At 47.8% G+C, this 15,930-nt stretch overlaps 1 protein-coding gene across 2 annotated transcripts; it reads right to left on the reverse strand.

Moving 5' to 3' along the window:
- Positions 1–308: 308 nt before the first annotated feature.
- Positions 309–13,443, reverse strand: CD2 (CD2 molecule). 2 transcript variants are annotated; one of them, XM_034990211.1, is made up of 5 exons: positions 13,359–13,443; positions 12,939–13,238; positions 7,165–7,377; positions 3,280–3,402; positions 309–1,085 (listed from the first exon to the last, which is right to left on the reverse strand). In XM_034990211.1, the coding sequence occupies exons 1-5, from the start codon at positions 13,417–13,419 to the stop codon at positions 787–789; spliced, it is 996 nt and encodes a 331-aa protein (XP_034846102.1). In that variant the 5' UTR covers positions 13,420–13,443; the 3' UTR covers positions 309–786. The 2 variants fall into 2 exon arrangements, with proteins under 2 accessions (XP_034846102.1, XP_034846101.1); XM_034990210.1 differs by having other exon boundaries at positions 7,129–7,377.
- Positions 13,444–15,930: the final 2,487 nt, after the last annotated feature.

Below are 15,930 nucleotides of genomic sequence, written 5' to 3' on the forward strand. Positions count from 1 at the left end.
ACGATTCTACAGATCATTGTGACCATGTCTGAACAGTCAAGGAAGTGAGACCCAGATCCCGTTTGCTGATGCCTTTTTGTCACAGTTTGCTCAGAGAGGTTTCAATTCAACAGACAAATCAAATAGCTTGTTGGGCCAGCCTTGCAGCTGAGACCTGGGGAGCATGTTCTGGTTGTTCTGGGGTGGGGGGATTTGGTGGCCCAGATGAACTGGGGTGACCAAATTTGATCCGGCTGTCACACCACCCAGCCTCTTTCTCATCCAGCAGCTTGCTGCTGGGCTTCGTTCTACAATGAGCAGACACTGGGTCAAATCAAAGCTTTTATTTCACTTCTCCCCTCCAGATGGTAGGCAAGTGTCCACCAGGCACATAAGAAACCCAAGGGTCACTCGGGCAGGTAGCCGCTTGCAGCGAGGCACGGGGCTGGTGAGACATCCCATGTCTGCAAGTGATCTGAGGGGGTGGCAAGGAGAGCTCTCGAACTTTGTGCTCAGTGGCCCATCATCCCGATGCTGGCACTTGAATTGCTAGCCCTTCCTGGCATGATGAGGATTTGGGAGGAAGCCAGAGGCTCCAGGTGTTAGGGCACATGAATGAGCTAGGAGATGCAGACATGGCCATGGCCCACGTGCCCGGGAGGTGATAATCCTAACTTGCAGAACGCATTTGATGAAATCGCAGGTGCGGACCCCCGCGGTGGAGAAACTCCACCGTGCCTTTATGGGAAAAAACAATTTCTGTCTCTTTTAGATAGAAGAAGGGGACAACCATGTCAGGAGACAGAGTTACGAGTTTTCAGTGGCCCCATGGGGAGGTTTTGGTTGAACTCGAGGCCTAGGGAGGGGAGGACCTTTCTGCTGGTGAACTTTGGTGGCCGATGGAGGAGGAGCCTTCTTCTGTGGGTGGTGCTGGACACGGTGGCTCGGAGGTGGGGGCCGATGACAAGGGACCTGGGGCCGATGACTAGGTGGTGGAGGAGGTTGGGACACAGCTGGATTTTGAGGAGCTGATCCTGGAACCTGGCGGGGCTTCTGGCGCCTTTCCTTGGTGGTTACTCTGCGTGTTCTTATCTCCAGCTCCTCATCTGCAAAAATAAAACCTCTGAGAGTCCTCTTGGAAAGGTAGGATCAATGTAAATATTTATTGAGCGTACTGCCTACGTGTGAGAAAAACACATCCTCTATGCCATCTTTGGCGCCCCGAGGTAGCTGAGGGCATGCCAGGAAGCTGTGGAGAGGACTTGAGGGGCCCAAGTCCCATCTGTACGGCCTTGGAGAGGCCTCTCTCATCCCCTCTAAGGCAAGCTTGGGCTGCCCATTTGCCTAGCAGTCTGTTCACCCACTATTTCGTACATTTGTCCTTCAAACATTTCTTCCCCATCTTCTCAATTTCAATGCCACTGCCGAGTAGCAGCGATGGCTCAGACACAAGCCAGTGACAGGACAATACCTGCCCTCAAGAAGCCTGAAATCAAGGAACCCGAGGCAGGACTGCAAACCACAGTGTCAGACTCTGGGAAGAACCCAGAGCCACCAGAGAGGTGCAGAGAGAGTCCCATGAGCTCTGCGGAGAGGAGGCAAGTGCGGCCAAGTGGCCAAGCCCCCAGGCTGCCTTGCACAACAAACAGGTGAACTGTGGCTCTGAGCAGCCTGCCTGGCAGAGTAGGACTGGGGGGTGGCAGCGTGCCCACCCCCCCATCACTGCAGCCGCTGCCCAAATGTCTGCTCCCCAGAATTCCTCCAGGCTCAGTGTCCTCCTCATCTCACCAGGGCACAGAATGGAAGGGGTCCCTCACTCTCAGGGTTGAGCGAGGCATGGTGGACCCTGAGGGTGATGGTCTCCTTAAACTGTACAGAACTCCTTGCTTGCATCACCTAGTCCTGACTTAGCCCACTGGCCATAGGATTTGGGGGGAAATCATTTAACCTCACTGAGCTTAAATTTTCTCATCTGTATGAATATTATCTATCTCACAAGATCACTCGGGAAGTTGGATACAATAATGAATGCAAAGCATTATATTACAGAGGTTAGTCCCTGGCCCAAGTGACTGACTGCTTTGTCAACATGAACTAATTATCATGTTGAAAGCAGGGATTGCCTTGTCACCGGCTTGGAGGACTATGTGATCTTTGACCATCAGGCAATGGAGAAAGGGCCTTTGCAGGGGGACATGGACGGAAAACAGCCTGAGCAGGGCACAGACGTGAGGGAGCCATGGGTGCCCATGAGACTAGCAAGCAATTCTGCTCCATGCAGGCAGAGGGGGCTGGAGAGATGGCAGTGGAAACATGGTGCCGCGCTGGGAGCCGTGGCCTGAAGGGGACCCAAGGTAAGAAGTCTGAAGTAAGGAAGCCAAGTCTAAGACCACCCCTGGCTGGGCAGGTTCAGCTCAGGTCCTTATTTTTGTGGTGCTGCAGGCCACTGGCGTGGGCATCACATACCCCCTCTAAGGAGAGACCCAGAGTGAGAGGACCCAGTCCTACTGTGAATGTCAGATTACACAGAACCTGAGGGGCCTGCTTGCCTGGCTGCATGTCTTGCTGTGGCCGGATGTGCCCCGCTGGACCCACCTGCAGCATGGGGTCCCAGCACCCCCAGAGCCCACAGAGACACCTGATGTGCCATTATCTGAACTCGCTGCCTTGGGAGGCCTGTGTTCCTTGAGCCAGCTCCCCACTTACAAGCACAACATTTTCATTCTTGCTGGGTTGTTGGACAGGCCTGATTTGAGGAAGACACAGTCCCAGCACGCATACCCCCTCTGAATAACAAATTGGAAGGGGGGTATAACTCCCTGGTTTTAGATCACATGTGTCCTGCAGGTCCCTGAAATTTTACCTGTGTTTCTAGGAGCGTGGTTCTGAACACACCTTGCCTGCCTCTACCCCACCCCACCCCCGCCTCCAGAGAGGACGAGATGTTTGTTCATGGAGATGCCATTTCGAAGCTAATCATTCTACCCACGTAGAGATGTGTGGCTCATTCAAAATATGTCCACACAGGGCTTCGACCGAGTCAGCTTCGGTGGCGCATTCCAAGGGGCCAACCAAGATTGGGCTTCTCAATGCTCTCCTACCGTCACCACTGAGAATTTATTTTTCAAAGATCAAGCTAACCAGAGAATGGAAAAACCTGTAACCACCGGTTATAACCCTGACATTCTGAAACTCCCCATCTCCATTATTTTCCTTCCAGACTCACAGTGTCATCCCCATGAGTTGTTTCCACGGGGATTTTGCCCTGGCCTGCGGTGGGACAGAAGCGGGGGAGCTTACCATTTCTCCTACTGTTCTGCTTTTTTCTCTTGTTGATGTAGAAAATGAGTAGTGTCATAAAGATGATGAAGATGATGCCTCCTCCGCAGATACCAACAATGAGATACAAGTCCAGACCCTTCTCTGCAAGAGGAACAGAAATGCATGGAGGTGAGGGGTCCTGGGCCGAAGGGTCATTTCATGGCTCTGGCCAAGGATTCCTGCCTCCCGCATGAAGCAAGTGAAAGAGCCTCATGGGGCTTTTCACCCTCAGAAAAGCCGAGCGCATGGAGGCGGTCAGTTGTGTCGATCTCTGAAAGCGCGGGGGTCTGGCCTAAGCCCCCCAGACGGCTGCTCTGTACCAGACATGCCAAATTCTTTGGGTGCCCGGCATTGCCCCCCTCCCCCCGCCGCCCGCCCCACAGCCCCGTCAAGGAGCATGTCACAGAAGTTTAGCTCTGGGAAGGAGTTTAGAGACAATCTAGGGTCACTTCTGGTTTCATAGGCCCAGAGAGGGAAGATGGGTTGCCTGAGGCCACAAACTATCTGTTCCTGAGTGGTGCCTTAAGCAGCCCCTTGTCCATGTTTCTGCACTATGTATCCACCATCTCTGGCTGCCCTCCTACACCAGGTGGGGTGTTTTTGTTTTGGCCAGGTGGTTTCCGAAGACTCAGGGTAAAAGTTTCACTTGTCCAGCCCGCTGGTCAGCTCCCCCTCCCAGATTTTCCCTGGCCTATGAGAGAAACTCAGACACGCAGTGAGTCAGGTTAGCAGTGGCAGTGGATTTGATCTTGAGGTCGCAGACCTTCAGTCACCGCAATGCAATGAGGATAACCACTCAGTGTTCAGAGAAATGGGTTTGAATCCAGGCTCTTCTAGGCAAGAGCTGTGTGACCTTTGGCAAGCTACTCCACCTCTCTGAGCCTGTTCCATTCGGCATAAAAAGGAGATAATGAAACTTACATCACAGGGTGGCTGTTGGAGGTCAATCAGATAATGGAAGTAAAAGTGCTTTGTAAACTGTAAAACAACACACAGAGGCAAGGTCTGGCTCTTAGCAGAGCTCTGTGCGCTGGCGTTTCTGGGGGCTGTGTCCCCAGGAGAGGGACTGGGCCGCCTGCCCTTGGTGAGTCAAGGGCACTTAGAGAGGCCTCAGCTGAGGCCAGGTGTCAGGGGACTCGCGCATCTGGAGGACAAACCGGAGCTCGGCCAGCATCACAAGGAGACCCTTTTCCAGCCAAACATCCCTGGGAAGTCCATGTTACACGTGAAGCCCAGGATGAGCCCTGGGAGTAAGCCAGAGGCCCAGAAAACAAACTGAACAGATTTTCTGACAACAACAGTCTGTTAATTCTCACTGTTTTTCCTCTCTGCCCCACTCTTGGCCTGCCAGTCACACAACCTCCCCTCCTCTGCGGACGGATGTGCTTCCATTGGAAGATTGCATGGGACCAAGAAAGCATTGGGGTCCTTGAAGGCTCTGGGGGCTGGAGCCAGGGGCTGCTGGAGTCTCTCTCGGGCTGACCTTCCCAGGGTCTGACCCAGTGGGAACAGGTCGGGGAGCAGGGGCTGAGCCGTGCAGCCACTGCTAAGCTTTTGAGCCCTCACACGGGGTGGCCACACCTCTGTCTGGGGCACTCATGGAAACGGAGGCATGCCTCACACTGTCCATTCACAGGTCTGTCCAGCAGGGCCCTCTGAGGCACCTGGGGTGCTCTCGGCAGGGAACATTCCAGCTTGTCTCAGAGGCAGCTGGGGCTCCATCATTCAAAACCACACCCTCACCATCTCGAAATCCAAGCATACCGCTTCCCGCATGACGCCCCCATAAGTTCATGTGAGGCGGTCCTTCAGCATCCAAACCTGCTCCTCCCTCAGTGTTTTGGTTTCAAGGATATGCTCGCTTTTTGCTGAGCCAAATGGATAGTCTTTTCCTTGCCCCTCTCTTGCTTGGACCTTGAAGGAGATCCCTTTGAGGGTCTTCAAGAGCACCTGTCCCTCCCCCGCCTCCCCCCGGGTATCCTTCCCATCTTTTCAGTGGCCCTTTTCCAGACCTGACCCAGAGGGTAAGGGATGTGAATGTTCTACCTTTGAACCTTGGCTTCTCCCGAGGCCCTTCCTGACTCCCTCCATCCCCAATGCACACACATTTCTATACTGGTGGGATCTGGTTAGAATAAACATGAAGAACACAGTTGCCAGATAAACCACAGGAAATGCAGTTACATTTGAATTTCAGATAAACAATGAATAATTTTTAGTAGAAGTATGTCTTCCCCAGAAGGGGGAAAAGAGGTCGTGAAGTCAAGAAGGGGCAGCTTTGCTCACTGCGCCTTCGTGATGGGGGGTTGTGGAGTCATGGCTGGTAGACTGACATGAGGGCGAAGTGATGCCCGTCTAAGCGTGTGGTCTTGGCAGCCTCTGAGATGCCCCCCAAAAGCCCCAGCCCCCTGGTATTCCCTCCTATGCATGTGGGCTGGGCTTACTGTGTCACTTCTGAAGAACAGAATATGGCAGAAGTGATGGGATAGTACCCCTGAGACTAAGTTACAAATAGACCATGGTGTTTGCCTCAGGCACCCACCCAGGCTCTCTCTTAGCCTGGCTAAGGGCAGCTGGTAGCCATATTGTGAGGCGGCCCAACAGGCCCCGTGAGCAAGCCCCGACGAGCAGAGCCTGGACCCAGCCCACCTGACTGTGGTCCCGGCCGGTGTCCTGACCGCAGCCGCATGTAAGAGCCACAACCACCCAGCTAAGACGCTCCCAGACTCAACTCACAGAAACTGCGAGCGAGTCACAGGTGTTTTAAGCTACCAACAAAGGTAATTTGTTATGCAGCGGCAGGTAACTCCTTCAACGCGTATATAAGAAAGCCTCACGTCTGACTTCATACTAGCTCAAGGGCTGTTTCCTGAGATAACTCACCAGCCATAGTCCCTGTAGAATCTCAGGGCCTCTGGCCCAGGAACTACTTTTCTGTGTTCAGTCTCCCTTCAGAAGGGTTAAGCAGACAGAGTACCAGACGAGGAAACTGAGGGATCATGGGGCTCATTCTCTTTGTGGACCAGGAGGCTGAAGCCCAGAGAGGGGAAGGAACTCTGACAAGGTAATCCTGCTGAATTTGGACAGACGCAAACTAGAAGTCCAGGCCTCTGGTTCCCAGAGCTCCCCCAACAGCAGGCTGCCTCTCCAATATTACTTCCAGGAGTCATGTGAAGCAGGAACTCTGGGGGGAGAGCTTACACGCCTGGGGTTTCAGGACTTCCTGACGCGGGGCTGTCAGCTCTTTGGCAGGAGGGACATTGCTTCACGGGGTCCACCATCCTCTCTGTCCTTGAGCTCATCCTCTCTCCATGCCCCTAACTTCTGGATTTTTACCTTGGCTCCTGATAGGAGGTACTGCCCATCTCCCTTCCAGAAAGTCATCTTTTTTGTTCCCTTCTCCATTGTTAGCCTGGGAGTCACAATCCTGGTCACTGACTAGCTGAGGGACCTCAGGCAAATCAGTTGACCTCTCTGGGAAATGGGGGTTTGCATGAGATAACCTCTACAGTTCCTTCTACCTCTTCAATTGGGCAATTCTTTCTCCCAGAAGAGGATCTTTATAATTGCCCGAGGTTACCAGGCTCGAGTTACTGTGCTCCATGGAAGGACACCCACGATGGGTAACCATAGAATACCACTTTCTCTCTCCTCCAAGGATTGCCTTGGAGGTTTCCAGGAGGCAGAGGTGTGTTTTCAGTTCTCACCCTGAGCCAAGGCTGCCTCCTAGCCCCGGGACCCAGGTGCTGGAGTGAATCTCTGCCCTGGACCTGGCAGGCTGTGTTTGCAAACTAAGCCCGGGATGTCTGACCAGCGCTTGCCACGCACCTGAACAATTGATGGTTACCCCTCTGTTTTGCTTACTGACTCGGTTCTTTGCTGTGCAGTTGAATGACATACTCCGTTTGGTCGTCCACTTGTTTCTGGCAATCGTCTGAGAAATAGTTTTAGATGAAGCATTATCTAATACTGTGTTATCTAGATACAGCATTAATTCAGGGTCCGTTCCACTCCTTATCTCACAGGTCACGTTTCTGCTGGTACAACTCCAGAACATCATAGGTAGTGAAACCTCCTCTGGAAAAAAAAAAAATCCAATTCATATTAGCCAATTTTCTGATTTTTTAGAAAATATTTTATTTATTTATTTGAGAGAGAGAAAGCATGAGGCGGGGAGGGTCAGAGGGAGAAGCGGACTCCCTCCTGAGCAGGGAGCCCAATGTGGGACTTGATCCTGGGACTCCAGGATCATGACCTGAGCCGAAGGCAGTCGCTTAACCAACTGAACCACCCAGGCGCCCTAATTTTCTGATTTTAATAGACATTAATAGGGGCGGAATGGAGTTAGTTTGGGACCAGGGAACAATTTCCAAGACCACTAGCTATTTTTGAAAATCTTTTATTTTATTTTATTATTTTTTTTATACAGCACATTCAGCACAAAATTTTTTTCTGTGAAGTTCATAGCTACATTACATGAGTAAAAAAAATATATATATCTCTCAAGAGTTTATGTGCTATTTTGTACCTTAAAATGTTTTCACATACATGATATCATTTAATCCTAACAAACAGAAGGGGTTGATGTTTTCTTGCCATTTATAGAGGACATACCCAAGACCTGAGGTTAAATGGTGGACTAAGGGCATCCACTAATAAATGACAGATCAGGGGAGGAGCCCACTCTTCCAAGTCCAAGTTCAGTAGCATGGGTAAGACGGTTAACATGTCCTGATCCCCACAAGCCGTGCTTCAAAGCAGCCAGGAACCCTGCCCTGGAGGCATCATTCCATGTGTGGCCTGGGACCTTGGTCACAAACAAACCCCACCCCCACCCATCCACCAGGTCCTGGGAGCAGAGGGCCGGGCATGCAACTCAAGCTCTGGGGTGAGTGGGCACCAGCCCCTTTCCTCACCCAAAGCTGCTCGGCCCCTCACTGTGCCTCACTGGACCTCATCTGTAAGAGACGGATGAGAAAGACATGCCCCACCTGTCGTAATGGGGACAACCTGTGACAGGGCCCTGGGCACATCGTTAGGTACTGACGTTATTGGTGGTCGTTGTTACATTCCTAATTGTAAACTCCCTGCCTCTCTTTTTATGACACCATAATATGCCAAGGCTGTGGCATGAAAGACAAAGCCCTTGGCTTCAGATGGGGCCAGTGGAAATCCTAACCCCACCACTTCTTAGCTAGCGTGACCTCCTCCTTTTTCTTCTCTTCTGTTCTCAATCTCACCCTTACTCTCTTTCCCCAGGTTTACCACCTTTCTCTCTCAATCTCTCTCCATTCCTTATGCAGCCAGATGGCTTCTTTTTCAATGACTCCCTCCCTCTTTGCCTCCCAGACAACATATCTTCTCCATGAACTTTCCCATCAGATTTCATTTTTGCCCTAGTATATCCGCATGTGGAAGTTCACTTTTCTTCCCATCCCAAGACTCTGTGTGATCCAGAATGAAGAAGATGGAGGGTCTACAAGGCAAACAGTGCAGAGTCTAGGGGTCAAATCAAGGTGTTTACTTGCCTCTTCAAAATGGAAAGAATCCTTTTTTCTATTTATAACAGTGACATCCAATCATTGTAAAAATTGATCAGATGAAGCAAAATGTTTCAAGATTAAAAATCACATGCCATCAGGGAAATCCAAATCAAAACCTCAATGAGATACCACCTCACACCAGTCAGAATGGCTAAAATTAACAAGTCAGGAAACGACAGATGTTGGCGGGGATGCGGAGAAAGGGGAACCCTCCTACACTGTTGGTGGGAATGCAAGCTGGTGCAGCCACTCTGGAAAACAGTATGGAGGTTCCTCAAAAAGTTGAAAATAGAGCTACCATATGATTCAGCAATTGCACTACTGGGTATTTACCCCAAAGATACAAAAGTAGGGATCCGAAGGGGTATGTGCACCCCGATGTTTATAGCAGCAATGTCCACAATAGCCAAACTGTGGAAAGAGCCAAGATGTCCATTGACAGATGAATGGATAAAGAAGATGTGGTATATATATACAATGGAATATTATGCAGCCATCAAAAGGAATGAGATCTTGCCATTTGCAACGACGTGGATGGAACTGGAGGGTATTATGTTGAGTGAAATAAGTCAAAAAGAGAAAGACATGTATCATATGATCTCACTGATATGAGGAATTCTTAATCTCAGGAAACAAACTGAGGGTTGCTGGAGTGGGGGGTGGGGTGGGAGGGATCGGGTGACTGGGTGATAGACACTGGGGAGGGTATGTGCTCTGGTAAGTGCTGTGAATTGTGCAAGACTGTTGAATCTCAGATCTGTACCTCTGAAACAAATAATGCAATATATGTTAAGAAAAAAAAAAGAAGAAGAAGAAGGTAGCGGGAGGGGAAGAATGAAGCGGGGGAAATCGGAGGGGTAGACGAACCATGAGAGACGATGGACTCTGAAAAACAAACAGGGTTCTAGAGGGGAGGGGGGTGAGAGGATGGGTTAGCCTGGTGGTGGGTATTGAGGAGGGCACATTCTGCATGGAGCACTGGGTGTTATGCACAAACAATGAATCATGGAACACTTCATCTAAAACTAATGATGTAATGTATGGGGATTAACATAAGAATAAAAAATAAATAAATAAATAAATAAATAAGAAAAAAAAAATCACATGCCAGGGCACCTGGGTGGCTCAGTCGGTTAAGCGTCTGCCTTCGGCTCAGGTCATGATCTCAGGGTTCTTGGATTGAGCCCCGCATCGGGCTCCCTGAGCATGTGTGCTCTCTCTCTCTCTCAAATAAACAAAATCTTAAAAAAAAATCTCATGCAATTCTACTACCCAGAGTCAATAATTATTAATATTTTTATGTATATCCTTACCAGGTGATTTCTATACATAATATCCATATAAATAATGTTTTAAAAACTAAAACTGGATCATATGATTTTGTAGTCTGCCTTATTCCTCCTTACCGATGATCTATGATGAAATTCTTTCCTTTTAAACATCGATAAATATTCATCTGTACCATCTTTTTAAATGATGTATTCTTAATTTAATGAATAAGTTTATAACTGCTGGGGACTTTGCAATCCTTTCCAGTATTTCATTGATATAAACCACACAGTGATGAGCAGGCTCTTGTAGCCATGTCTTTGGACATGCCCTCTCTGTACGGTAGCTTCCGGAAGAGGCATTGCTGGATCAAGCGAGGGTACCTCCCATACACGAGAACTCCTTAGCTCTAGGTCTCTAGGATTTATTCATTCTCCGCCAACACATGTTTTTAAGAGGGCTTCCAAGGCCTCTTCGGCCAGGGGAAGCAGCCCCCTCATTAAGGAGATATGAGTACAGAGACCGAAACTATGAGAAGCACGAAGAAACAGGGATGGGGGAGGGCATTAGCACTGCGCAGATGGGTATTGGGTCCCAGGTCCTGCAGGGCACCTTTGTTTAACTGTCTCACTGAATATCCTGTGGAGTTATTATTACAAAGATCAGACTCAGAGCAGACAGAGAATTTGCCCGAAGCCATGTGGCAAGTAATGGGGAGCAGACCACACATTGAATTAAGATGCTGTGTGACCCTGACACACACACACACAGACACACACTCAGCCGGTGGCTGTTGTGTCACCGAAAGATCTCTGTCTTTTGGCCAAGGAATGTGGGGTTTATTTGGGGGATAAAGAAAATGTTCTAAAGTCAATTGTGTGCTAGTTGCGCAACTCTGTGAACATACCAGAAGCCGTTGAATTGTACACTTTAAGTGGATGAACTTCTGGTATGTGAATTCTATCTCAATAAAGCTGTTTGAGGGGGAAAAAATGTCACCACCCTTGTTCAGAGAAGCCCTGGATTTGCACCCTGACTCTGCTCCCGTCAAGCTGTGTGACTTCGGAGGAGTCGCTTCTGCATCCCTGTAGATAATGAGAGGATAATCACAACTAGCTCTCGGGACTGTCGGGAACCTTAAGTAAGATCATGGAGCACAGCACCCAACACCGAGCTGGGTAACCATTACCACTGCATTACTGGACGAGGCGCAAACGTGAGGCTCGTGTTCAGAAGGGTAACACTTGAGCCCATGTGGACAGGAGTCATGAGAACTGGGTTCCCAGAGCCCATAAGCAGAGCCCCCTTCCAGCTCCCTTCTCAGTCCTGCCCCATTTCTGGAATGTGCTCTCCATTCAAGGTTGCAGGGGCCTAGGGCCGGGAGAGTTGTCACTTGCAGGGAGCTGGCACATGTGGGATTGCTGAGAGCAGGGCTGGAGGTGAGCCTAGTGAGGGGGGAGGGGCCCTGCCTCCAGCGCGTTTCCTGTGTGAAGCACAGAAATACTGGTTTATTTGCCCGCGGAATCTCTGGCTTGTGCGCCTGTCTTCCTCTCCAAGCTAGGTGCTTCTTCCCCTTCTCACTTCTTTTTTTTTTTTTTTTTTTTAAAGACTTTATTTATTTATTTGACAGAGAGAGACACAGCGAGAGAGGGAACACAAGCAGGGGGAGTGGGAGAGAGAGAAGCAGGCTTCCCGCTGAGCAGGGAGCCCGATGCGGGGCTCGATCCCAGGACCCTGAGACCATGACCTGAGCCGAAGGCAGTCGCTTAACGACTGAGCCACCCAGGCGCCCATCCCTTCTCACTTCTTATCACCCCCTCCCAAGTATCCCCAGACTTTCAAGATCAATGTCATTTCAATTTTGCTTTCTCTTCCTAGTCTCCTGCACCCAAGCCATCTTGCCCATCCTTTCTCCACCCAGGACTCTCCGCATACTCTACTTCCTCATTTTACAGGCACCCCTCATCGACTCCAGGGGCCCTCGGTTCTGTCTGCCCATTAGTGCCAGCTGGGGAACTTTGGCACCTACTGATGCCCAGGGCCCATGCCAGGAAATTCTGATTTGACTGGTCTGGGCCGGGACCTTGGCCCCGGTAACTTTTCCTAGGGTCTCCCATTGACTCTAACATACAACCTGAATTCAGAATCCCCAAGCAGCTCCCCACCCCCACCCACCTACCTCGGACTGGACTGTAGCAACAGCTCCCTGGCTCATCTTCAGGAGGCACTCCCGCCCTCCCAGGGCATCACATACATAAGGCCACACCTGGTGTCTTTTCTACAGCTATAGCAAAAATTATCTTCAGCTTTTGATCACTCTGATGTTGAACAGATCTGAAACAAGGGCTGTTCATCTTTAAATTCATTACTTCCAGCCATTTCCTGCCATATAACTACTCTTTCAGGGCATCCTGGCTTGAAATGTCTCTGTGGATGGAAGACCCACTGCTCTCCAGTTAGTCTGCCCCACACCCAGCTTGCTCCTTCATCGTCCACCTGAAATGACCACTTTTCTCTTCTGCCCACCTGCTCCTCTCCTCCTGACCTTAATCGAGGTTCTACACGCAACTGCATATCCCCATAACCACTGAAGAGAGCATTTTAGGCAAAGAGAGTTGAGGTTCTATCAGCCGTGTATTTCCCCACGTGGAGACTCCATCTCTTCCACAGGACGGAACCCTCACTGAGGTGGGAGAGATGCATTAGATCTCCTTTAGGGCTCCCCCAAGGCCGAGGTCAGGCTGGGGCCATTCCATACATGCTATTCCCCAACTTGCTAAATAGCACCCAGGCGGAGATGGAAGAATTTAGGGAACCAAGACTTACCTTGAATCTTCAGTTGAAATGTTTTGTCCAATATGTTCTTTCCATTTGTAGCATATATAACCACCCTGTAGGAATCGCTGTCCTCTATCTTCAGATGTTTAATTTTCAGAGCTCCGTTTGTCGATACATTGTATCTTCCACCTGTCTCTTTAAGGTGGCCCATTTTGAGTCGTGCAACCTTGATTTTGCCTTTTTCCCATCGTATATCATTTATATTATCATTCATTTGAAAACCAGTAATGTTCAGGTTGAAGTCTTGACCCAGGGTACCCCAGACAACATTGTTTTCAGGGGCTGCACCTATAAAAAGCAAGACAGTTCCTGAGATCTTGAGACACACTGCCGGAGAAAGTTGGGCTATGACCTCTTTGACTCTTATGCTCATGTTAGGGTCTCCAGGGGAGACCCACACTGACTTACCTTTGGTAGAAACGATGAAAATCAGAAGGAAGCTGGCTAAGATTTGACATGAGAGGCTCATCTTTAGGGTTAGTTTCCTTGTTATGATTTGAGCTCTTCCTGCAAAAGGAACTGAAGTAAGACCAGTGGAATCCACCCTCTGAGAGCTGAACCACGTGCCTCGCTTTTACTTCTTTTACAGTTAGCATAAAACACATGTACATGCACGCACACACACACACATACACCCTCAGCAGACCAACCCTGCTGAGGGGCTCCTTTACCAAAGCAGGTGTGTTTATCATGCGTAGTGTCTTCTTATCAAATTTTAATCCTCACAACAACCTTGGGTGGATTTTATTACCCCCATCAAAGAGAAAAGGAACCGAGAGGCTAAGTAAATCACTCCAGAGCCCCTTTGGTTAACAAGGAGCCAAATGTAACCATACAGCCTGCTTCTATCCATTCTGCTATGCTGCCTCTAACAAGACACATCGAAATATAGGTAAGTGTTCATAAGTGAATAGCAGCATACAAATATTTATCCTGTGAGTACAAGTATTGGAGAATGTAGACACGTGAGAGAATTATGAAAATAGATTTTTTTTTCTCTTCCTCAACAGGTGTTTTCTAGGTTCTAAAATTCTTTGTGATTAAAAAGACAGGGGCACCTGGGTGGCTCAGTTGGTTAGGCCACTGCCTTCGGCTCAGGTCTGATCCTGGAGTCCTGTGATCGAGCCCCGCCTCAGGCTCCCTGCTCAGCAGGGAGTCTGCTTCTCCCTCTGATCCTCCCCCCTCTCATGTGCTCTCTCTCATTCTCTCTCTCTCAAATAAATAAATAAATAAATAAATAAATAAATAAATAAATAAAATCTTTAAAAAATTAAAAATAAATAAATAAAAAGACATATAAGTTGAGTCTCAACTGTAAGTGCTTGAAATCCCCAGATCTTAAGTTCAGCATACATTTTACAACTCTGTTGAAATTCAGTTAGGCAAATAAAAACTTGTTCCCAAACAAACGAAAATGCATAGAGTCTGTGGAATACTATCAAACAACCAGACTGAATCATTCAGAGCATTTACGATGGTTAATACTACAGATGGTTAAGGAAAGGAAGAGAGAAAGAAAAAAGGAGAAGTGAGGGAGGACTCAGAGGGAAAGAGGAGAACAATTTGTGATTCAGGGAGAGAAAGAAAGTGATGTATTGGATGCACCCAGAAAAAAATGCACTGAGAAGCCAGCCAATGACAGATTTCCAAAGTAAATGTCCAGTTTTGTGCTTCCTGACGAGAGAGTGAGTAAAAATCTTAGAAATTATGCTTGCTTTCTTTTTTTTTAATTTAGGCACAAATATGGATATTATCTTTCAGCACATTGCCCAGGAAATGAAATTAAGACAGAGCACTGGATCTCAACCACTGAGTAAAGGGAAACCTACATAGAATATTTACTTCCTGATTGTGTGACAAATTCCTAATGCATATCAGCTGCAAAAATAAACTCTAGTTGCATTAAATTCTTAAGTGCTAAAAAACAACACAGAAATATATCTTCATATCTTTGAGTATGGAAGGCCTACCTACATATGCTATATGATCCAAAAGTAATAAAGAAAAAACGGACACAATTGACCACATAAAAATGTGACATTTATTTATAGGCAAAGAAATGGACAAAATGAAAAGACATGATGGAAAATATTTGCAGTATATATGAAAAATGATTAATATCCAAGAATATAAATTATTCCTATTAAGAAAAAAGAAAACTCAGTTTTTAATTTTTTTTAACATTTTATTTATTTATTTGAGATAGAGAGATTGAGAGAAAGAGTGCACGAGAGGGGAAGGGTCAGAGGGAGAAGCAGACTCCCCACTGAGCAGGGAGCCCGATGCGGGACTCCATCCCAGGACTCCAGGATCATGACCTGAACCGAAGGCAGTCACTTAACCAACTGAGGCACCCAGGCACCCAAGAACTCAGTTTTTTAAATGGGCAAAGATACAAATAAACAGTTTGTAGAAGAAATGCTTAATAGAAGAAATATCAATAAACTTTTGAGAGGACATCTAATATAGCCATGAAATACCATTATCACTACCATATTGGCAAAACTAGAAAAGATAATAATTTACATTATTGATAAGAATATAGGGAGAAACATGCACCTTCATACAATATTGAAGGGAGTATAAATCTACACCTCACGAGAGATGAAATTTGGCCATTTCTGCCAAACTTCAAAGAATATATTTTTCTTACCTAGTAATTTTAATTTGAGAAATCTATTCTACACAGATATTTGCATAAATGTGCAAAATTTCTGCTCAAGGATGTCTGTTGTAGCATTTTTTTGTAATAGAAAATTGCAAACAACTAAAATGATGGTAGACTCATATTATGAAATACTGTATAACAGTTAAAATAGAATAAAGTAGGCCAAAAAGTGACACATCACCTTATGTATTATAATTAGTGTATACATGGAAAAAAGTCTGGAAGGATTGATGCTGAACTTTTAACAGTGCTCCTCTTTTAAAACTTAGATTTCAAGGAGGCTGATTCGAAATTTGCGCTTTTTACTTTACC

Source organism: Mirounga leonina, unplaced genomic scaffold, assembly GCF_011800145.1.
Source record: "Mirounga leonina isolate KUSES-001 unplaced genomic scaffold, KU_Mleo_1.0 Mir_507, whole genome shotgun sequence".
In the NCBI taxonomy this organism is placed as follows: Eukaryota; Metazoa; Chordata; class Mammalia; order Carnivora; family Phocidae; genus Mirounga; species Mirounga leonina.

Excerpts from the sequence above, each read along its gene's own strand:
- CD2 (XM_034990210.1), bottom strand. The coding sequence starts at position 13,419 with ATGAGCCTCTCATGTCAAATCTTAGCCAGCTTCCTTCTGATTTTCATC. Across the intron at positions 7,378-12,938 it reads ATTTCAACTGAAGATTCAAG|AGGAGGTTTCACTACCTATG; the intron begins GTAAGTCTTGGT and ends TTTTTTTTCCAG. Across the intron at positions 3,403-7,128 it reads GGTAACCATCAATTGTTCAG|AGAAGGGTCTGGACTTGTAT; the intron begins GTGCGTGGCAAG and ends TTCCTCTTGCAG.